Source organism: Cebus imitator, unplaced genomic scaffold, assembly GCF_001604975.1.
Source record: "Cebus imitator isolate Cc_AM_T3 unplaced genomic scaffold, Cebus_imitator-1.0 Scaffold126, whole genome shotgun sequence".
Taxonomy (NCBI): domain Eukaryota; kingdom Metazoa; phylum Chordata; class Mammalia; order Primates; family Cebidae; genus Cebus; species Cebus imitator.
The window spans coordinates 3,234,550-3,258,670 of NW_016107441.1; the positions used below are offsets into that span (position 1 = coordinate 3,234,550).

A 24,121-nucleotide genomic window follows, 5' to 3' on the forward strand; every position below is an offset into this window, starting at 1 on the left:
CTGCCTCCCAAAGTGCTGGGATTACAGGCTTGAGCCACCGCGCCCGGCTGAGACGGGGTTTTCACCATGTTGACCAGGATGGTCTCGATCTCTTGACCTCGTGATCCACCCACCTCAGCCTCCCAAAGTGCTGGGATTACAGGCTTGAGCCACCGCGCCCGGCCTTGTTTTGTTTTTAAGACAGAGTTGCATTCTTGTCACCCAGGCTGGAATGCAATGGTGCGATCTAGGCTCACTGCAACCTCCGCCCCCTGGGTCCAAGCACTTCTCCTGCCTCAGCCTCCCAAGTAGCTGGGATTACAGGCACCTACCACCTCACAAGGTTAATTTTTGTATTTTTAGTAGAGATGGGGTTTCGCCATGTGGGCCAGGCTGGTCTCAAACTACTGACCTCAGGTGATCTACCCACCTTGGCCTCCCAAAGTGCTGGGATTATAGGTGTGAGCCACTGTACCTGGCCTCAAATCAGCTTTTTTTAAAAAAATGTATAATTTACATAAAGTGCATAAATCTTCAGGATATGACTTAAGAAATGTTTATAAGTGTATATGCCGGTGAAACTGTGATCAAGATATAGAACATTTCCTCATCCCTAGAAGGGCCCCCTCATATCCCTTGCTGGCCAAAACTGTTCAAACCACAACCCCCTCCTCCTGCCCAAAGACAACTACTCTTCTGCTCACTTTAAATTAATATTGCCTGATCTTAAAATGCATGAAAATAAAAATATAAGTTCATTCTAGTTTGTGTCTGGCTTCTTAAGTACAACATAATGTCTGTTAGATTTATCCATGTTGTTGAATGTATTAGTTCATTCACATTATTAACTGCTGTGTAGTATTTCATTTTATATACAGTCATACACCACATAATGATGCTTAACAGACCACATATACAGTGGTGGTCCTGTGAGATTATAATACCATATTTGTACTATACCTTTCCTATACCATTGTGTTGCAATCATCTAAAGTATTCAGTACCATGACATGCTGTACAGTTTTGTATAGAAGCAATATGCTATACGATACAGCCTAGGTGTGTAATAGGCTACATCAACTAGGTTTGTGTAAGTACACTCTCTGATATTCGCCCAATGACAAAACTACCTAATGATGCAGTTCTCATAACATACATATCCCTCATCATTAAGCAATGCATGATTGTATATATCACAATTTATCCATTCTCCTGATAATGAATCTTTGGGTTGTTTCTTTGGTTTTCTTTGGTTTTTGTGACCCTACTTTCTTCTGTTCTCATTCCTCCTCAGTCTCTCTTATATATTGATCCTACTTGCCCAGTCTCTTAAACACCAATATTATTTGGAGTTCTAGCCTTCACGCTCTACTTGCCTCATCCTATTCCCTCTCCACCCATCCTACACCAGTAGTTTTAACTATCCTCAGCCTGCTGTTGACTCTTAGATCCTTATTTCTATCCCTGACCTTTCCTGAAAACTTGTTCCAAAGGCCTGCTAGACAAAATACTCTGCAGGCATCACACATACAACAAGTAAAAACTTTGAACTCATTGTCTTTCTCTTCCTACCCCCAAATTTTTCATCCTCTTTTATTTCCCAAAGTTTTAGAGGTGCCACCATATACCAGTCACCTGAGCCAAAATACAGGGGCCATCTTAGATATTTTTGCCCTCCAACCAATCACCAAGATGCTCTGATTTTATCCAAGCCCCCTTCATGCTTTTCCTTCCCATCTTCTTCCTCCCTATTATCACTGCTTGAGTTCAGATCTACTTCATGACTGGTCTCCCTGCCTCTGATTTGTTTATCTTAAATCTATCTTCCATAATGTTACCAGTGATCTGTCTTAAGCCCAGGGCTGACCATTCCTCTTTCCTTCAAGTGCTCCTCATCAGCTGGATCGTGCTCTTTACATGATGTAACAGGTCTCCATGACCTAGACCCTACCCACTTTAACAGCCTTATCTCTTTTTTTTTTTTTCTTTAAAGTCCAGCCTTATCTCTTACCATTTTCCAATTTATGTTGTGGTAAGAATGACCTCTACTGTACTTGTTCTTTCAATCCTCCACCCAGACATCATCTCTTCCAGGTAACTTAAACTTAGTACTTAATAAAATATAGTAGAATTATCTGTTTCCTAACATAACTATGTATTATAGGATACAGTGTGTTTTATTTGGCTTTGCACATCCATACCCAGTATCCAGCATACTGTGAAGAACATCTACTGTTCTGGATATGGATATGATCAGTATCCTTTTCTCCTTTCTTTTGGTTAGCAGGTTCTAGATTCTCCTTAGTCCATGTGATCTGGGTGGAGCTGCCTCCATCTTTTGGCTCCAAAAGCTGGCAAACCATTCAGAAGTAGCTAACACCCCTGTCCACAGAGTGAATGGTTCATAGATTAAAAAGTAACCCATGCCAGATCAATGGACATCAGTCCCAGGACATCTGGTAAAATTAGCAGCAAAAAGAAGTGTTCTTTCCACTGGAGTTACTCAAATAGAAAAAAGTCACCCACCCTGGAGCTGCCAATGGTCCTTTTACTACCATATGGAAAAGTTTCCCTAAGAATGAAGCCAAAACAAAAGGAAGCAGGCCAAAAGACACAGGTAGGGATAGAGATAGGTTCCTGAATACAGCCATGCCGGAAGCCAGTTCTGGTGCTGGATTTTCTATTTTCTTAAGCTACTGAATTTCCCTCTTTAAAACTAGTTTCTGTTATTTTTAAGTTTCATGAGCTTCTGTTATTTGCAAGTGAGAGTGTCCTGGTTTCTCGGGAACTGTTTATTACCATCCACTTTATTAACTTTACATATACAGAATGTGTTCAAAGCTGTCATGAGGTAATAGGAATCCAGAGAAGACCTTGAGAGTCATTCTAACTGAGAGAAACACAGGTTTTATTATAGATACAGCATTGGAGGTAGGCATTGAAGGATCAGTAAGTGGGACTACGCCCAAGGCTACCTGAATGAGCTAAAGCCAGAGTTGTGTTCCCAAAACATTCAGGAACAATCTAGCTCTGATCTATTCCTTCCCACTATTTAAGCATTAACCTCTCAAGGAACAATCTAGCTCTGTTCTATACCTTCGCATTACTTAAGCATTAACCTCTCAAATTCAAAACATCAAACAGATGACCTATATAAAGGCTTGGAAACAGAAAAATGCAAAATGTGTAGGTAAACTGTGAGATATCTAGCAATACTATCATATAAGAAACAGGCATGTTATTCATTCATTTATTGCAAATATATACCAACACTGTGCCAGTGCTGGGGATTCAATGGTGAATAATACAAACTAGGAGCCTGTTCTTCTCTCTCCTAATGAGGCAACTAACAGAAAACAAACAAATACATAAAGAAAATGAAATGGGGTAATGGTGAGTACGGGTAGAGCTTAGTTTGGGTAGTCAGGAAGGATGCCAGAAAAGTTATGTTTCAGCTGAAATCTGAAGGAGTTGGCCACGCAAATATTTAGGCAAAGAGAGTTGTACACACAAGGAAATCAGCTTTGTATACCTGAGAAACACAACAAAGGCCAGTATGGAAAAATATAGAGGATGGGGAAGTGTGACAGAAAACAAGGTTAGAGTAGCGAGATTTGTAGAAAAGAACAGTGACAGATGAGGCTGGAAAGAATCCTAACAGTTGGCTAATAATACAAACAGTATGCTAAATTCTTTGCAATATCTTTGAGTAGACAAAATGAGTGAAAAATGAAGGATTAATTTATCTGAGATTTAAAAAGAAAGAAAAATGGAGAGTTGATAGACCACATAAAAGAAAAAAAAACTGATACCATAAATTTAATATACCTGAGATTTTTGTTTGTTTTTGAGGAGTCTCACTCTGTCACCCAGGCTGGAGTGCAGTGGCACCATCTCAGCTCACTGCAACCTCTGTTGTCCAAATTCAAGCCATTCTCCTGCCTCAGCATTGCCAAGTAGCTGACACTACAGGTGCCTGCCACCACGTCCAGCTAATTTTTGCAGTTTTAGTAGAGATGGCGTTTAACCATCTTGGCCAGGCTGGTCTTGAACTTCTGACCTCATGATCCACCCACCTCGGCCTCCCAAAGTGCTGGGATTACAGGTGTGAGCTACCGCACCCAGCCAGGAGGTATTTTAGTAGGCACAGCATACCCAAAGTGACCTCTCTTGTAATAAATGTATTAAGTGAAATCATCATGAAGTATTGTGCCAACTCAAGGTAATTTACTATCCTTTTCCAAAATTATTAATGTCATTCACTCCCACAATTCAGTCTGGAACTTCCCACTGTTGAGATCTGCAGACCTCAAAAGTCACCTTTGAACTTAGCTTCTCCAACCACTTATTTATCTCCAGCAGAAAAATAATGAGGCCTAGAGAAGAAAAGAAATTTGTCCAACATCACACCACATGTGAGTATATCAGAATAAGAACCAGAATCATAGAATTATATTCCCAGGCTCTTAATTCAGTGTTCTTTCCCCTACATCACAGCCTGACATATAAGTATTTAAGGACCAATGGCTAAGGCCTTGATCCTTAACCAATCTATATCTTAAATCTCAATGTCTAAAATTTAAACAATCTGAAGACTGCTTTCAGAGAATGGCTAGAACTGCCAGATAGATAAGGAGTTACTGGTCTTACAAAAATATATATTAATATGATCTCTCATTAAGCATGTAAACTATGTCTTTTTCAAGATTATTTCCCTAGCACCTGGCAAGTCACTTAGCATAATAAAGGTTTACTGAACATATACATATATTTATTGAACAACTGCAAGCAAAGGACATTGGGCTACCTTCTGTGGAGCCATCAACAGTGAGCATTTTACTATGGAATCAAAGCCACGCCAGTGGCAAATCAAATTATTTTTTGCAGGTTTCTTTTATAGTACAAGTTAACCATCCCTAATCTGAAAATCCAAAATGCTCCAAAATCTGAAATTTTTTGAGTGCCAACATGATGCCACAAGTGGAAAATTCCACACTCTGACCTCATGCAACAGGTTGCCATCAAAATGAATTCAAAATTTTATTTCATACACAAAATTTGTAAGAGCTTTGTGTGTTAACACATTTAAACCTCACAGGAACCCTACATTATTACCACCCATCAAACAGACAGAAAAAATGAGGCTCACAAAGGTCAAGCAACTTGCTAAAGGTCACACAGAAAGTAACAGGTAGTAGAGATGGAATTTTAAGAAATAGATATGTATAGATCCTGGCTCCAAGACATTTAAGCTTTAGGATAGGAGGTAAGATACACATTTTTTTAAAACTATGATAAATGCATAAAAATACATTATGTACAAGGCTAGTGAAAAAAGCAGAGTGCAAATAGTATGTTAACTTTTGCATCAGAGGAGATAAGAAAATATATCTGCTTATCTTTACAAAAAGAAACTCAGGAAGGATAAGCCGGAAACAGGAAAGATGAATACCTACAAAAAGAGGAGAATGGAGTGGAAGGAAGTGGGAGGGAGAGACACCTGAGGATATTTTTTGTGCAGTTTGATATTTGGAAGCATGTTAATAAATACTCTACATGTTTAAAAATAAAATTAACACATAGGGCAGCAAATAAAACAATTTTTTTGTGTTTCTTTTATAGTACAAGTTAACCATCCCTAATCTGAAAATCCAAAATTCTTCAAAATCTGAAATTTTTTTGAGTGCCAACATGATGCCACAAGTGGAAAATTCCACACCCTGACCTCGTGCAACAGGCTGCAGTCAAAAGGAATTCAAAATTTTGTTTCATGCACAAAAGTTTTTAAAATATTGTGTAAAATTATGTTTAGGCTATGTGTATAAGGTATATATGAACATAAATAAATTGTGTTTAAACTTGATTGCATCCTCAAGATATAACATTATATATATACATATGTTTGTGTATATATAAATGTCTGTGTGTACATATATATGTCTGTATATATATATATACACACACACAATTGTGTATATATATATATATATATCCATATATACATACACACAAAGACATACATATATACACACACACACACACACAGACATACACACACACACACACACACACAGACACACACACACACAAATATTCCAAAATCCAAAAATAATCTGAAATCTGAAACACTTCTGGTTTCAAGCATTTTGGATAAGGGATACTCAATCTACAGTATAGGCAAAGCAATAAAACTATTTCAGATACATCTCATAATTAAGGAAATGTGTTAATATTGTTGTGAGACAAGGTTCCTACTGTAGAAGGGAGATACAAATGTGTAATGGGGAAAGGCAAGGAAAAACCCTGTAGGGGTGGATTAAAATTGGATTTATACTATGTATGAACTCATGATTTCTAAAATACATATAGGTATACATGTGCACATATTTATGTGTCTACATATGTAAGACATATGTGTGCATATGTACCTGAGTATATTTCCTAGCTCTGCTGACAGTCTGTAATCAAAGCCACGCTAGTAGCAATGAGTACACTTAATACCCAGGTCTTGGTCTATAAAACCCAAAAGGAAGCATGCTTTCTCAAAGAAATGTCTGCTTGCAGAGCTGGGGCACAGAAGGCATAAGATGAGTCTAGAATATATTGTTATGCCAGAAAATAAGGAAGTGTCCAAAAATGTTGAAGGCATGCCACCTAGGAGCCAGCTTGAAAGACAAATTTGAATATCAAAATAATAAAGGACAGTGATGAATTACAAGCCAATGGGGAAAAGGCAGAGCTCCATGAAAGCATACTGATAACAAATAGAAAAAGAATGAACAAAAATGGGGGAGAAAGGAGAGCTCATGACTACACTAAAATGCTCAAAGCCAACTGGTAAATCTTCACATTAAATATTGGTGCAAGAATCATAAATAGATGCTAAATGTAGGAGAGAAATTATGATGAGTAGCAGGATACTCATATGGTCTTGAAGTATCTCCTCACAGAAAGTTTATTAGCAACATAGGAAAATAAATTGTAACTCTACAGAAAGAAATCAGATAATACGTCACCAATAAGGGGCAGATGGATACCATGTGCCTTTAGATGTGATACCCTGGCCAGGACACACCATTATTTATGGAATGTTTTGGCCAGTAAATTGACATTAATCATAAGAAAGCATTAGACAAATTTCAAATGAGGAATGCTCTATTTTTATAAAGGCAGGGGGAGCTTTTTTTTTCCCCCAAAAACACCAAGGTCAAAACACAAAGGCTGAAGAACTATTCTAGATTAAAGGAAACTAAAAGTACATGACAACTAAATACAATTCGTGATCGTGTACTGGCTCCAGTGTTAGAGGAAAAAGTTTGATATGAAGGACATCATTGGGTCAATTGATGTAACCTAATAGATTACAACAAATTAGTACAACAAAAGTACTAATGTTAAATTTACTGAAGTTGATAGCTACGCTGTGGTTATGTAAGCGAATATCCCTATCCTTAGCAGATACATATTGAAACATTTAGAAGAGCAATAATGTTTACAATTTACTCTCAAATGGTTACAAAAATAATATGTGTGTTTATGTGTACACATGTATGTACATACACAGAGAGAAAAAAACGCATGTGAAAGCACAAATGTTTAAGCAAATGAGGTAAATATTAATAGTATTGGATTTGAATAAAAGGTATACAATGTTGTTTGTGCTACTCTTGTAACTTTTCTCTAAGTTTGATATTATTTCCAAAATAAAAAGCACTATAATACAAGATCAGAAGTGCTGTAGTAAAGTGTTACCGTAGAGATGAGGGAGATGAGCTGCCTGGGGATGATCTACAAGAGCTTTCTCAGAGAATGCAGCATTTTCAATGGGCATAGGAGAGTGGGATAACACACCAAGCATCATATTCCTTGCCCTGGGGGATGGAGACAAGGTGACGGGATGGACTATACAATAGCTCTCAGCTCTCCCTGGCCTGGAAACAATGTGCACCTACAGCTGACTGGTCCTGAAATGCTTCTCAAGGTTGGTAAAGGTGGGTAAAGAGGCAGCAAGCAGCCCAAGACCCAGTGAACAGTGTCCCATGAGCAGGCACCGGCCTATATGTGCCGCAAAACCTCCCTACCCAAATGAGCTTTAATTAAAGTCTCTCCACATTCCAGATACAAGAAAATACTTCTGGAATCAGTACCAAAAATAAAGGCATTGGTCATAACATTCTCTCATTTCCATATGCCAAACAGTCATTATCTAAGTCACTAGGCTCTGGGCAATGACAACTTCTAATCCCTATGGGCAAGACCACATATCATCTCTAAATCATTCAGACCCCTAAGAACCATGAGACCTCAACAGAGGCTCACCCATTGGAATCAGGAGGCTGGTCAGCACTGGCAACTTTTAATGACCAACACTGTAGCCTAAATTAAGCTTTCAGTCAAGGAGAGCATGCCAAATAAAAACAGGTGAAGATAGGACACGTGTTGGGGGCAGATGTGGGTTTAACACACTAACCTGGAGGAACAGAAAACAACTAGATGCACAATCCAATTCTGGGTATAATGAGAATATACCCTCAATTTTGGTGATACCTCTGCCAGGAATTTACAATCTTATGCTCTTTATCCACTACATTCTTACAAATAAAATAATGAAAATCACCAAGAAATAATAACTTACCCTGGCAAGTTTCTCTGGTTTGGAGGAAACGTGCAGCTGGGAAAACAGCTCTGTTATCTCCTTGGTAAAATCTTCATCCCCTAAAAAACCAAGTCCCATATAAAACACTCCAGAAAGACTGCTGAGGATCATGAGGAAGCAGGCAAGGAGGAAGAAGAGAGTAGTAATAGCAGCAGCAGTAGCAGTAATAACAATAGTAGCAGCAGTAATGTTTATGAGCATGGTGCTTTAGTGCTTATAGAATCCTTTTATGTATATTATATCAATAAATGCTTCAATAGGCTTGAAAGAAAAGTGCCATTATTCCATGTTAAAGATAAAGTGATTAGGGCTTGAAGACATTAAGTGACTTCCCCAAGATTGCATAGCAAAGATTAGTAGTCAAACCTCAGTCTTCCATCTCCCAGTCCAAATCCTGTGTTTTTAGCATTACATACCAGAGCATGAATGTAGAAACGGTAACAGCATAGACTAAGCAAGTAGTCTGGATGTGCTTCCAAGAAAGTGGAATTTAAGTTGGTACATGAATTTGAGTACAAGTTAGACAGGAGAATAGGAAGAGTTTCAGGCAGAGAAACTAATGCAAAGAGCCAAAGGTAAAAGAAAGTATGGCAAGAAGTTTAATATGATTGAGAGTATCTCTAATATAAGGGGGAGAAGTGGTAAGTTAGAAAGGTAAGATCCAGACAATAAAGGCCATGTAATCAATGGTGAAGAATTCAAACTTTGTAATAAGGAAGTGAGGAATCACTGAATGGTTTTAAGCAGAAAAAGAATCAAATTTTAATTTTAGAAAGATCACTTTGGCTACTGGGTGGAGAACTGATTTAAAGGGGAAAAAGAAGGGAGGCAGGCTGAGGCAATAATCCAGGATCCAGGTAAGAGATAATGGTGGATAAGAAGAAAAGAGGTACAATCATTATACATCTGTAATAATTAAAAATGAAAAGAAGAGAAGGAAAGGGGATTCCAGAATGTTGAAAGGATGGTGAGGAAGCTGTTGGAGTTAGTCTTGTGAAAGATGATAGAGAACAAGGAACACTAACAAAGAAACAAACACGCAAATGGGTGACTCAAGATCAAAAAACAATTAGCAAATCCAAACAAACGGTGGAAAATGCTGTCTTTCCTCTTCACTCATCTGAGTCCTATCTATTCCCCGCTTTGTGTTCTGGCCCAAGGCTTCTCTGCAACTTAGAATGCAGAAGAGAATTCTTGTACACAGAAATCTTCTAGCAATCTACTTACAGTCCATATGAATATTTCTTAATTCATGAGTCTATAGTTTGCCAGGGCAAATCATTACTGCTTCAAACTCAGCATCTTTCCTAATATTCCCAGGAATAAAAAGTGTATCTTGGCTGTTATCTCACCATCCACTATCCTTTTGTCCCTCTCTCTTGGTGTTTAAGGCAGAAAATTAAATGATTTAGTGATCTCAGATATAATAAGGTTTGGGAAAAGCTGATCTCACTAACTGATACAACTCTTCCTATATAACTCATCTTAACAACTCCTAAGAACATCCTACTATCTAAAATCTACGTTTAGGTAGACATTTTGTTTTCCCAAATACTTTATAATTTGGATACAAGGGATGAATCTGAATCCATAGTGGGATGCATATACCCAATAAGGGGTTCACGAAATAATTCAATGGAGGGCAGGGGAAAAATGTACTTTTTATTTATAGGGATTTATCTCATTCTATTAAAAATTCTATTTTAGGGTATATTTTAGAATGTAAATTATACATTATTATGGTAGTGCCTGTATATAATTTATAAACATCCAAATACCCATATATTATGTCTGAAAGTGAAACACTGCTAACAGTTGTGATAAGAAAAAAAAATTTGAAGCTTACAGTGATCTGCTCTCTTTAGAACTGAGTAGAAAAAGTAGTTATTGCCTAAAAATGTGTAAGGATGGAAAGGACACAGGGGTAGTGCTTTAGAGGGACTGTGTAGAGTGGCTGGAGTCTTCCAAGCAGGAAGACTCCTTCTGAAAAAAATGAATCAGGTACATAAGGTAGAGGAACAAGAACCAAGGATGCTGATGGAAAATGAAGATAACCAACATCACCAGAACCAGGTTGTAGTGTATTCTCTCCCCTCTGCTACCACCACAGTTTTTAAAAACAGCTTCATAGAGATATAATTAAATACTAAGGTCACTGTTGCATTCTCAACCAAAATCACTGAGGAAGGCTGGGGCAGAGTGAGGGGTGGAGGGAATCCAGCGTTATCTTTTCGGAGTTCTGTTTGGTGAACAAGTAGGAGAAAAAAATGTCATAGACACAAATCCCTCTGTTTAGAAAACTACTTGGAGTTCTCTGAATGGTATTTAAAGACTGGGATTTCTGATGACTATGCAAAGCCAGATGTTGAGTAAATTGAACAAGTACTGTTAATGGAACTACATACAAATAACTTAAGTTTATAAATAACGGGACTGTCATGTCAGGGCTTGATTAGGAACAATGGAGCAACTTAAGAAAATCAAAATCAGTATTATCGGTTTCCTGCTAAGTAAGACTTTTAAAATGCATATTTTTACCTATTTACTTATGAGAAAATATGAATAGCTACCATTTGTTGAGTGCTTACTATGTGCCACATATTAAATATAATATTCAATTTAGTCCTTACAATAACTTGAGAGGAATTAGCATACTCTTCTTACAGATAAGGAAACAGAAGCTCAGTGTTAAGTAACTTCCCAAAGTCACATGGCTTAGTAAATGGCAGATCTTGATTTTTGAATCCAAATCTAATTCTGAAACCCATCCTTTTATTCACCACACTGTACTGCCTTCTCAATATCTCAGGACAGCTTTAAAAACTTGTATTCAAGAACCATTTTCCAATCATGACAAGTACTTTTACATAGAATAAGGTGTCATTTAGCAAGATGCTATATAGCCAGCCAGTTTGACTTCTTAGGACACAATGCAGAATACAAATGGAAACAAAAAAGAAAAAGTCTCAAAAGTAGGAGAGATGATGGCAGACAGGAGGCAGGACTAGATTACAGCTCCCACTCGGATGGACAGGGCAGCATGTGGAGGCTCGTACAGTAAACTTTTGCTCCAGAAAGACTACAGGAATATGTTAAGAAAGCTGAGATAACCCACATGCCCTCTGAAGGAAGTGGATTGCTCTGCAGGACCCAGGAAACATCCTAAATACTGTGAGTCCCCAAATAATGTGGAAGTGGGAAAGGGTGATCATCCACCCTGGAACACACACCCCATCGGGGAACCTGAAGCCATAGATTGTGGGAGAAGAATCTCACCTTACCAGGAGTTGAATCAATTTAGAGAGCCAAGTGAAATACAAGGGTAGCAGAAGCAGTGGGAAAACCCCTATGGGCTTGCTAGGTGCCCTAGCAATTTCCACCTTACCTCACAGGGGGCCTTAAGGAGGATGGCCAGAGGCTCTGGGGAAAAAGCCACAGGAAGAAGGAAACCTCCAGTTGAACTCTGTAACAATTTGAACTGATCAAAAAGTTTTCTGGGCCTGGCGCTGTGGCTCACGCCTGTAATCCCAGCACTTTGGGAGGCCGAGGCGGGCAGATCACGAGGTCAAGAGATCGAGACCATCCTGGCCAACATGGTGAAACCCCGTCTCTACTAAAAATACAAAAAAAATTAGCTGGGCATGATGGCGTGCACCTGTAGTCCCAGCTACTCAGGAGGCTAAGGGAGGAGAATTGCTTGAACCCAGGAGGCGGAGGTTGCAGTGAGCGGAGGTCGCACCACTGCACTCCTGCCTGGCACCTGGTAACAGGGTGAGACTCTTTTCTGGGAAAAAAAAAAAAAAAGAAAAAGTCTTCTTGCCAGAATTCAAGGGAGGGCATGAATCCTGTATGTGGACTCCATGGGCAGGGGAAGAATGAAAGCCTTACTTGCTTTCACAGCTGGGAGGTGGGTAGTCTGGGACAAGTTCTCAGCCCTTTTCACCCACTGCCTGGAAACAGACTCAGTGTTTGAGGGGCAGGCACAGTGGGAGTGAGACTGTCCCTTTGGATTGCATGGGAGCTGGGTGAGGCCTGTGACTGTCAGCTTTCCCCAACTTCTCTGACAACCTGCATGATACAGTGGAGGCAGCCATAATCCTCCTAGGAACATTAACTCCATTGACCTGGGAACCTCATCCCCATCCCCCTTAGCAGCCACAGCAAGACTCACCCAAGGAGAGTCTGAGTTCAGACACACCTAACCCTGCCCTTCCCAACCTGGTAACTGAAGACAAAGAACATACACTCTTCAGAGTTCTAGGGCCCTGCTCACTGCCTATTCCTCCCCATACTACCCCAACTGATGCTCTCTCGAAAGCTCCACCTCCTGGCAGTAGGCCAACCAGCATGAAAATAGTGCATTAAGCAACCAAAGCCAAGGATCCTCATAGACTCTACTTCATCCTTCTGCCACCTCCACCAGAACAGGTGCTGGTATTCACAACTGAGAGATCCACACAGACAGTTCATAGGACTCTGTGCAGACAACCCTCAGTAGCAGACTAGAATCTGGGAGACTTGCTGTGTGGCCAGATTCAGAAGAGAGATACCAATCACTACAGCTTAACTCTCAGGAAGTCACATCCCTAGGAAAAGGGGGAGAGTGGTACGTCAAGGGAACACCCCATGGGACAAATGAATCTGAACAACAGCCTTGAGCCCTAGACCTTCTCTCTGACAGAACCTATCCAAATGACAAGGAACCAGAAAACCAATCCTGGTAATATGACAAAACAAGGTTCTTTAACACACCCCAAAATCACACTAGCTCACCAGCAATGAATCCAAACCAAGAAGAAATCCCTGATTTACCTGAGAGAGAATTCAGAAGGTTGGTCATTAAGCTAATCAAGGAGGCACGAGAGAAGGGCAAAGCCCAATTTAAGGAAATCAAAAAAATGATATGAGAAGTAAGGAGAGAAATACTCAATGCAATAAAAACAATCAAAACTTCAGGAAATAATGGACACACTTACAGAAATGCAAAATGCTATATAAAGTCTCTGCAATAGAACTGAATAAACAGAAGGAAGAACTTAAGAGCTTAAAGACAAGGTCTTCAAATTAACCCATTCCAAAAAAGACCAAAAAAAAAGAATCAGAAAATACAACAAAGCCTTCAAAATGTCTGGGATTATGTTAAATGATGAAACCTAAGAATAATCAGCGTTTCTGAGGAAGAACAGAAATTTAAAAGTTTAGAAAACACATTTGGGAAAATACTCAAGAAAAACTTCCCCAGCCTTGTTAGAGATCTAGACATCCAAATATCCAAATACAGGAATCTCAAAGAACACCTGGGAAATTCATCACAAAAAGACCATCACCTAGGCACATTGTAATCTTGTTATCTAAAGTTAAGACAAAGGAAAGAATCTCAAGAGCTGTGAGACAAAAGCACCAGGTAACCTATAAAGGAAAACCTATCAGATTAACAACAGATTTTCAGCAGAAACTCTACAAGCTAGAAGGCATTGGGGCCCTATCTTTAGGCTCCTGAAACAAAACAATTATCAGCCAAGAATTTTGTATCCAGCAAAACTTAGCTTCATAAATGAAGGAAAGATACAGTCTTTTTCAGACAAACAAATGCTGAGAGAATTTGCCACTACCAAGTCAGCAGTACAAGAACTGCACTATAAGAACTGCTAAAAGGAGCTCTAATCTTGAAACAAATCCTGGAAACACAACAAAACAGAACCTATTTAAAGCATAAATCTTGGGACCTATGAAACAAAAATACAATTAAAAAAAAAAAAAAAGGTACACAGGCAACACAGCACGATGAACAAAATGGACCTTCACATCTCAGTACTAACGTTGAATGTCAATGACCTAAATGCTCCACTTAAAAGACACACAAATTGCAGAATGGATAAGAATGCACCAACCATCTACTGCCTTCAAGAGACTCACCTAACACATAAGGACTCACATCAACTTAAGGTAAAGGGGTGGAAAAAGACATTCCATGCAAATGGACACCAAAAGTGAGCAGGAGTAGCTATTCTTATATTACACAAAACAAACTTTAAAGCAACAGCAGTTAAAAAAGACAAAGAGGGACATTACATAGCAGTAAAAGGCCTTGTCCAACAGGAAAATATCACAATCCTAAACATACATTATGCACTTAACACTGGAGCACCCAAATTTATAAAACAATTGCCAATAGACCTAAGAAATGAGATAGATAGCAATACAATAATAGTGGGGGACTTCAATATCCCACTGACAGCACTTGACAGGTCATCAAAACAGACAACAAAGAAACAATGGATCTAAACTATACCCTGGAAAGAGCTGACTTAACAGATATATACAGAACATTCTACCCAACAACTGCAGAATATACATTCTATTCAACAGTGCATGGAACTTTCTCCAAGACAGATCACATAATACGCCACAAAACAAGCCTCAATACATTTAAGAAAATGGAAATTATATCATCTACTCTCTCAGATCACAGTGGAATAAAACTGGAAATCAACTCCAGAAGGAACCTTCAAAACCATGCAAACACATGGAACTTAAATAACCTGCTCCTGAATGAAAACTGGGTCAAAAATGAAATCAAGATGGAAATTAAATTCTTCAATCTCAATGACAATAGTGGCACAAGCTATCAAAACCTCTGGGATACAGCAAAGATGGTGCTAGGAGGAAAGTTCACAGCCCTAAATGCCTACATCAAAAAGTCCAAAAGAGCACTAACAGACAATCTAAGGTCATACCTCAAGGGACTAGGGAAACAAGAGCAAACCAAACCCAAATCCAACAGAAGAAAGGAAATAACCAAAATCAGAGCAGAACAAAATGAAACTGAAACAAACAAACAAAAATTACAAAATATAAACGAAACAAAAAGTTGATTTTTGGAAAGATAAATAAAATTAATAGAAACTTAGCAAGGTTAACCAGGAAAAGAAGAGAGAAAATAAGCTCAATTAGAAACGAAAAGGGAGATATTAAAATTGACACCACAGAAATATAAAAGATCATTCACTGCTATGAACACCTTTACACACATAAACTAGAAAACCTAGAGAAGATGGATAATTTTTGGAAAGATACAACCATCCTAGCTTAAATCAAGAAGAATTAGATAACCTGAACAGACCAATAACAAGCAGTAAGATTGAAATGGTAATAAAAAAAAAAATTACCAATAAAAAAAGGCCAGGACCAGATGGATTCACAGCAGAATTCTACCACACATTCAAAAAAGAATTGGTACCAATCCTATTGACACTATTTCACAACATAAAGAAAGAGGGAACCCTCCCGAAATCACTCTATGAAGGCAGTATCACCCTAATTCCAAAATCAGGAAAGAACATAACCAAAAAAGAAAACTACAGACCAATATCCCTGATGAGCATAAAATCCTTAACAAAATACTGGCTAACCAAATCCAACAACATATCAAAAAGATAATCCACCATGATCAAGTGGGTTTCATACCAGGGATGCAGGGATAGTTTAACATATGCAAGTCAGGGCCGGGCGTGGTGGCTCACACCTATAATCCCAGCACTTTGGGAGGCCAAGGCAGATGGACCATGAGGTCAAGATATTGAGGCCATCCTGGCCAACATAATGAAACCTCAACTCTAGTAAAAATACAAAAATTAGCTGGGCATGGTGGTGAATGCCAGTAGTGCCAGCTACTCAGGAGGCTGAAGCAGAAGAATCGCTTGAACCCAGGAGGTGGAGGTTGCAGTGAGCTGAGATCGCACCACTGCACTCCAGCTTCGTTAATACAGCCAGATCTCTGTCTCAAAAAAAAAAAACGCAAGTCAATAAATGTGATACACCACATAAGTAGAATTAAAAACAAAAATCATATGATCATCTCAATAGATGCAGAAAAAGCATTCAAGAAAATGCAACATCCCTTCATGATTAAAACTCTCAAAAAAATCAGCGTACAAGGGGGACATATACCTTAATGTAATAAAAGCCATCTATGACAAACCCACAGGCAACATAATACTGAATGGGGAGAAGTTGAAAGCATTCCCTCTGAGAAATGGAAGACAAGGATGCCCACTTCACCACTCCTCTTCAACTCAGTGCTGAAAGTCCTAGCTAGAGCAATCAGACAAGAGTAAGTAGTAAAGGGCATCCAAATGAGTAAACAGGAAGTCAAAATGTTGCTGTTTGCTGGTAATATGACTGCTTTCCTAGAAAATCCTAAAGTCTCCTCCAGAAAGCTCCTAGAACTGATAAAAGAATTCAGCAATGTTTCCACATACAAAATTAATGTACACAAATCAGCAGCTCTTCTATACACCAACAGTGAATAAGCAGAGAATCAAATCAAGAACTCAACTCCATTTACAATACCTGCAAAAATAAAAATAAAATACTTAGCAATATACCCAACCAAGAACGTGAAACACCTCTGCAAGGAAAACTACAAAACACTGCTGAAAGAAATCATAGATGATACAAATAAATGAAAACACATCCCATGCTCATCGATGGTATAATCAACATTGTGAAAATTATCATACTGCCCAAAACAGTCTACAAATTCAACATTATTCCTATCAAATACCACCATCATTCTTCATAGAACTAGAAAAAAAAAATCCTAAAACTCATATGGAACCAAAAAAAAAGCCCACACAGCCAAAGAAAGACTAAGCAAAAAGAACAAATCTGGAGGCATCACATTACCTGATTGCGAACTCTACTATAAGGCCATAGTCACCAAAACAACATGGTACTGGTATAAAAATAGGCACATAGACCAACAGAACATAATAGAAAACCCAGAAATAAACCCAAATACTTAAAGCCAACTGATTTTCGACAAAGCAAACAAAAACGTTAAACAAATGGTGCTAAGATAATTGGCTAGTCATGTGTAGGAGAATGAAACTAGAACCTCATCTCTCGCCTTAATACAAAAATCAACTCAAGATGGACGAAGGACTTAAATCTAAGACCTGAAACTATAAAAATTCTAGACAACAACATTGGAAAAACCCTTCTAGACGTTGGCTTAGGCAAGGATTTCCTGACCAAGCACCCAAAAGCAAATGCAATAAAAACAAAGATAAATAGCAGTGACTTAATTAAACTAAAAAGCTTTTACATGGCCAAAGGGTCAACAGAGTAAATAGACAACCCACAGGTGGGAGAAAATCTTCACAATCTATACATCTGACAAACGACTAATATCCAGAATATACAATGAACTCAAATCAGTAAGAAAAAAATAAACGAATCAAAAGTAAGCTAAGGACATGAATAGACAATTATCAAAATAAGATACACAAATGGCCAATAAACATATGAAAAATTGCTCAGCATCACTAATAATCAGGGAAATCCAAATAAAAACCACAATGTGATACTACCTGACTCCCACAAGAATGGCCATAATAAAAAAATAATAGATGTTGGTGTGGATGCAGTGCACAAGAAACACTTCTACACTGCTGGCGGGAATGTAAACAACCACTATGGAAAACAGTGTGGAGATTCCTTAAAAAAACTAAAAGTAGAAATACCATGTGATCCAGCAATCCCACTAATGGGTATCTACCCAGAGGAAAAGAAGTCATGGTATGAAAAAGATACTTGCACATGCATGTTTATAGCAGCACAATTCACAATTACAAAAATGTGAAACCAACTCAAATGCCCATCAATCAACAAGTGGATAGAAACTGTGATACAGATACACACACACACACACACACACACACACACACACACACACGATGGAATACTAATCAGCCATAAAAAGGAATAACAGCATTTGCAGTGACCTGGATGAGACTGGAGACTATTACACGAAGTAACTCAGGAATGGATAACCAAACATCATCTGTTCTCATTCATAAGTAGGAGTTAAGCTATGAGGATGCAAAGGCATAAGAATTACACAATGGGCTTTGGTGGCTCAGGGGGAAAAGATGGGAAGGGGGTGCAGGATAGAAGACCACAAATTGGGTGCAGTGTATACTGCTCGGGTGATAGGTGCACCAAATTCTAACAAATCACCACTAAAGAACTTACTCATGTAACCAAACACCACCTGTTCCCCGATAACCTATGAAAGTAAAAAAACTTTGGAAAAAAAAAACAAAAAAAGACAAAGAGCACTAGTAAAGATAACTATGTAATTATAAATGATACAAATGTATATTTCCTCTCCTTAACTGATTTTAAAAGAAAAAGAAAAAAAACTGTCCCTGTTTGTAGAGAATCCACATACTTCACTTTATGTTTTCTGTCACAAGAAAGACTCTTAAGACCCTCACTCAGAGCTCTTGGCTCTTAATGGACAATTTGAATAAAATTAGTTATCTGGTTTCTCACCCACAGATTAGAAATAGAAAAACAAATGAGATTCAGAGGATATCAGAAGCCAGCTCACTAACAGTGAAGTAAAAGATGAACAGATAAATAAACAGAAAGAAATAAAGATGTACAATTCTAAAAAGCAATCAGAGACATTTTTAAAAGCATTGCAGTTTAGGTAATTTAATCTAGTAATTCTCAAACATGTTGGTCTCAGGACCTCATTGTACTCTTAAAACTTTTTGAGAACATCAAATAGCTTTTTTAGTGTAAGTTATATATATATACACACACATATATATAAATATATATATACACACATACACATAAATATATATATACACATATATGTATATATGTACACTATATATACACATATATGTGTGTGTATATATATGTATGTATATGTGTGTGTATATACACATATTTGTATATGTATATGTGTGTGTGTATATATATGTATGTATATGTGTGTGTATATACACACACATATGCATATATATATACACACACACATATACATATACAAATTTATATATAAAACCAAGTGTTTATTAATTCATTAAAAATAGTAAACTGACACTACTTATTAACATAAATAACATACTTTTTATTTTTAAAAACTATATTTTTCAAAAACAAAAAATTTTAGTGAGAATAGTGCCACCATTTAACATTATGGTTGAATCTCTTTAATGTCTGGCTTAACAGGTGATAGCTAAATTCTCTTAGCTATTTTTATATTCAGTCTGTTATGTTGCTTTGTTTAAGTATATGAAGAAAAATCCAACTTTACAAAGATAGATAGTTGGAAAGGGAAGAAGTATTTCAGTAGCCTCTTCAGATAATTATTAATATACTTTAATATCATGCCAAAACTCAACAAGTGGTCATTTCTTAAAAATTAGTTGTAATGAACCATATTGCAATATACCTGAAACCATATCATAAAATTTTGTACTCTAAATTAAAATCTATTAGTTCTTTTACCCATGGTGATCTGACACTTAGAAAACATTAGTTCTCTGAGTTATGCAGATTTTCCAAATGTCGTCACAGTTCTCTCTAAAATATCAAAAAGTGATCATGTTTGTCAAAACATATTTGTTAAAACACAGATCATATTTGTTAAAACATGATCACCACCAACTTCATCAGCAGAGTCTGTAAGCACGGGAAAGCTGTCAAGCTCACCACAGTAGCAAATGCATTTTATAAAGTTTTAACCTTCATTTAAATTTTTATCATGAGTCACAAATAAGTTAGTTACTTTCCTTAAAGAAAAGGCTCTCTTCATTAATTTTCAGGAAAATGTGTACCAAATATCCTATTCTGAATAGTCTACGTGACTGTTATCCTTTCAAGTAAAAATAGTATTCCATGAAAAAGGCATGTAGTTCAGCTCACAACTCAAATAATATAAGTGCTTTTCCTGAGACAACCATCATACTTCAGTAGGCATCACACAGAATATTTGAAAGATGTGTACTTAAAGGTCAAGATTTAATAAAATTAATAATTTTTACTGCTTCATCAAGGACAAGATTAAATAAAAGTGGCACTTTTCTGAGAAATGCAGCTATTAAAATATAGTGTAAGAGTTTTCCAAACAAAAAAAGACAAACTAACACCCACATTTTAGATAATTGCCATCCTGCATGCCTCAATTCAAGACAGAGTCAGGAGTTACAAGAGTCAAAGAGGCAGAGGTAAAGTACCTAGGAATATAAAAGCTCATATGAATGATCAGTCAAACTGAGGCAAGAATCTCACGAGAGCAGCTATCTAACTGAAAAACAGGCAAAGAAGTGAGTTGCAATATTAGACTTTGAGAAGCCACAAAGAGTTTGGTTGGAAGGAGGCAGGGAGACATGGGCATAAGGCCAACTGCCCCCATCAATGCCTGGTCAGGTGCAAGACTGCAGAGGAATTTTACACAGATTATTTGCATAAAAAAATCTCACTGAAGAGCCAAGATCACACCACTGCACCCGAGCCTGGGCGACAGAGCAAGACTCTGTCTCCAAAAAAAAAAAAAAAAAAACACCTCACTAAAAAAGTAAAATCAAGCCAGTGTAACCTGACAGCAAATAATTTATTTCAACAGCAATGCACTGCATACAAACACGCTGCATCCTCTCCACTTAGACACTAAATTTTCATATTACCTTTTATCTCTTCTTCCTCTTCTTCACAAAATTCTGCTAGAGAAAATGCTTCTTTGAGTTGCTCTAATTCAAGTTTTAGAGTCTCTAATTCTTCTCCACTTAGAGAATTAAGGATAGATTTCACCTGGATAGACATAAGAATAAAATGTTGTAGGAGCATGAAAGAAAAGAAAAACATTCACAAATAGGGAAGAGACTAGACGGAGATCAAATTGAAGTCAAAATTATGAGCTCACCAGCCAGCACAAGTTATTCCATAAGAACCTTAACACAAGAGGCTGGTTATGACATGCAGGTAGGGAGAATCTGTACTTCTAAAAGTAATACCAGCCAGAAATGCCTGGAAATTATTAGTGCTTAACAACAGCTTAGAAATCACAGAAAAATGAGATAATCTTGAATCAATTAAAAGCTAACAGGTAACCATACACAAATTGGCAGCTCAAGTCAACAGATTTCTTGCCAGCCTAAGCCAAAGCAGCTTAAAAAAAAAGAAGGAAAAATAACAAATGTCCTATTATGACCTGTTAATCTGTCTTTTTTGTTTAAATTTACAGAACTAATACTTGACTAATTCTATTTCTAGCAATTAGCTCAATCAAACATTAGTTTTTCAATTTATTTTGTAGTAGTATTTCCAGGGCATCTCAAGTTTCTATCAAAAATACATTTCATCTTCCAAATGTACAAAGAGAAAAAAAACTGTGAAGCATTCTTTTACTTGAAGGCTTTTTCCAGTTGAGATTTTGGCTTGGAATTACCTTTATTTCACTTTCTCGGGAAAGCATCTCCAGAGCTTCCAGATGTGAAAGGCCTTGAAATTCATCAAAGAGTAGCCCATAATGAGTTTTCTTGTCTGTTTCCACGGTAACCTCATTGGCGGTCCATATCTCTTCTTTCTCCTTCGCCTCTCGTAAAACCTAAAAAGAGATAGAGGCGTTACACTGTAGCAAATAATGACAGCTCAAGGGTCAGTTTTGAGAATTGAAGGAGGCAAAACTGAGACAGGTTACAGTACAAAGGATTGCCCTTTCATTCTTGGCATTACAATTCAAATCTGGTAGGCTCAGGAGCTGCAGAAAGAAAAAAGATCACAAATTATTTGAGACAGTTTCGCTCTGTCACCCAGGCTGGAGTACAGTGGCACGATCTCTGCTCACTGCAGCCTCTGCCTCCCGGGTTCAAGCTATTCTCCTGTTTCAGCCTCCAGAATAGCTGGGATTATAGGTATACGCCACGCCACCATGCCCAGCTAATTTTTGTATTTTCAGAAGAGATGGGGTTTCGTTGTGTTGGTCAGGTTGATCTCAAACTCCTGACCTCAAGTGATCTGCCTGCCTCAGCCTCCCAAAGGGCTGGGATAAAAGACATGAGCCACCGGACGACCACATAATTTGATCCTAGACAGTGTAAATAACACCCAAGGAACCAAGTGTTTTGCTGAAAATGACTTAAACATTAATCTACTTTAAAAAAAAAAAAAAAAAAAAAAACCTGACAGGGTTTAGCATTTTGCACTGCACTGATGAAAGGCTCCTGCAGAAAGGAAAGAGGAGGAACAAATAGCTGGGTATTTTTGTAAGCATTAGAGCTCTCAATGATCCCTCCCTGACCCCCAAAAACATGCCTTAATAAAAAAATTATTGAAAATTCTTCCAAAGACAACACAAGGTCCCAAGTAAACAAAGGCAAAAATACAGAACAAAACAGAAACAGAAGGTAAACAGATAAAGATAATCAGTACCTGAGATAGTGTAGCATTTCGGGTCATCAGACCCTTGGTTCTTTTAAATCCAGGATCTCCTTCTGCTATCACATCCATTGTCTTTTTTCCAATGAATTCTAAGGCATCCAAACCCCCACTGATAACGCTCTTTCCCTAGAAAACACATGCAACCTCATTACAACAATATTGAGAACACAAATCTGCATATTTTTATTATATAAAAATAGTGGCTAACAATATGAAGCATTGGTAAGAATGTAAGGCAAATAAAACAATCATACACTGCTTGTGGGAATGTAAATAGGTATAACCACATTGGAAAACTGTCTGTCAATATCTACTACAGGTGCATGGCCCAGCAATTCCACTCATGGTTACATCCTAACAGAAATAAGTACAGAGGTTCATCAGAGGACATGTACAAAAATGTTCATAACAGCTCTGTCTGTAATAGCTACAAACTGAAAACTACCCCAATGCTCACCAACTGTGGAATGAACAAATAAAATGTGACAAAGCTTCACAATGAAATATAACAAAGAAAATTGAATCTACCACACAAACTGCACCATAAATTATATAAACATAATGTTGTCTGAAGGAAGCTAGATTATTATATATCTAATTCCACTTATATAAAGCTGAAATGCAGGTAAAATTAACCTATGATGGCAGAAGTCAGGATTATGGTTCTCATGGTGCAGGAGAATGGAAGAGAGGAAGGCACAGAAAACGGGGAGAGGACACAAGATGGTGGGGGGATCTGACGTACGGTAACACTGTTTCTTAGTCTGGGTATTTCACACTGAAAATTCCAACAACACTTATTATTTCATTCTTCTGCACGTACATTTCAATAAAAAGTTAAAATGAAAACTAGCTATTTATCCTTACGTAGGAAAGACTTTTAGCTTCCTAGATAATCCTTTACGAATGTTTTTAATCACAGTTTTGCAAATATCTGTCATAAAGATCACATTTCCGCTTTGTCTAAAAAATGCAATTATGAGAAAAATATTTTTGTAAAGCAGACATTTTCTAGGGCCTCCAAATTAAGAATTCCTAATCCATAAAATGTCTATTGGCTCTCTGTAACTCCTATTCCCTTATTTATTGCTACTCCTTTATTTCTTACTTTCTTCTTTATTGTTTTCATGAAAGTTTTCAAGTAGCATTCACTCCACCCATAAGATCAAAGTGACTGATCTTCAGTGGCTTGAACCCCTTTAAAAGTAATCAGTCTACATGACCATGCAAAGAAGAGAGACA

General features: G+C 37.6%; 1 protein-coding gene across 2 annotated transcripts in view; it reads right to left on the minus strand.

Moving 5' to 3' along the window:
• Positions 1 to 24,121, minus strand: part of FAM114A2 (family with sequence similarity 114 member A2) — a 45,018-nt gene that overhangs the window by 10,858 nt on the left and 10,039 nt on the right. For both annotated transcript variants that reach the window (XM_017540532.2, XM_017540533.2), the window contains exons 6-9: positions 22,871 to 23,005; positions 21,888 to 22,046; positions 21,127 to 21,250; positions 8,615 to 8,694 (exon numbers count right to left, since the gene is read on the minus strand). In XM_017540532.2, the coding sequence (XP_017396021.1) occupies positions 8,615 to 8,694; positions 21,127 to 21,250; positions 21,888 to 22,046; positions 22,871 to 23,005 (498 nt within the window). The remainder of the gene's footprint in view (positions 1 to 8,614; positions 8,695 to 21,126; positions 21,251 to 21,887; positions 22,047 to 22,870; positions 23,006 to 24,121) is intronic.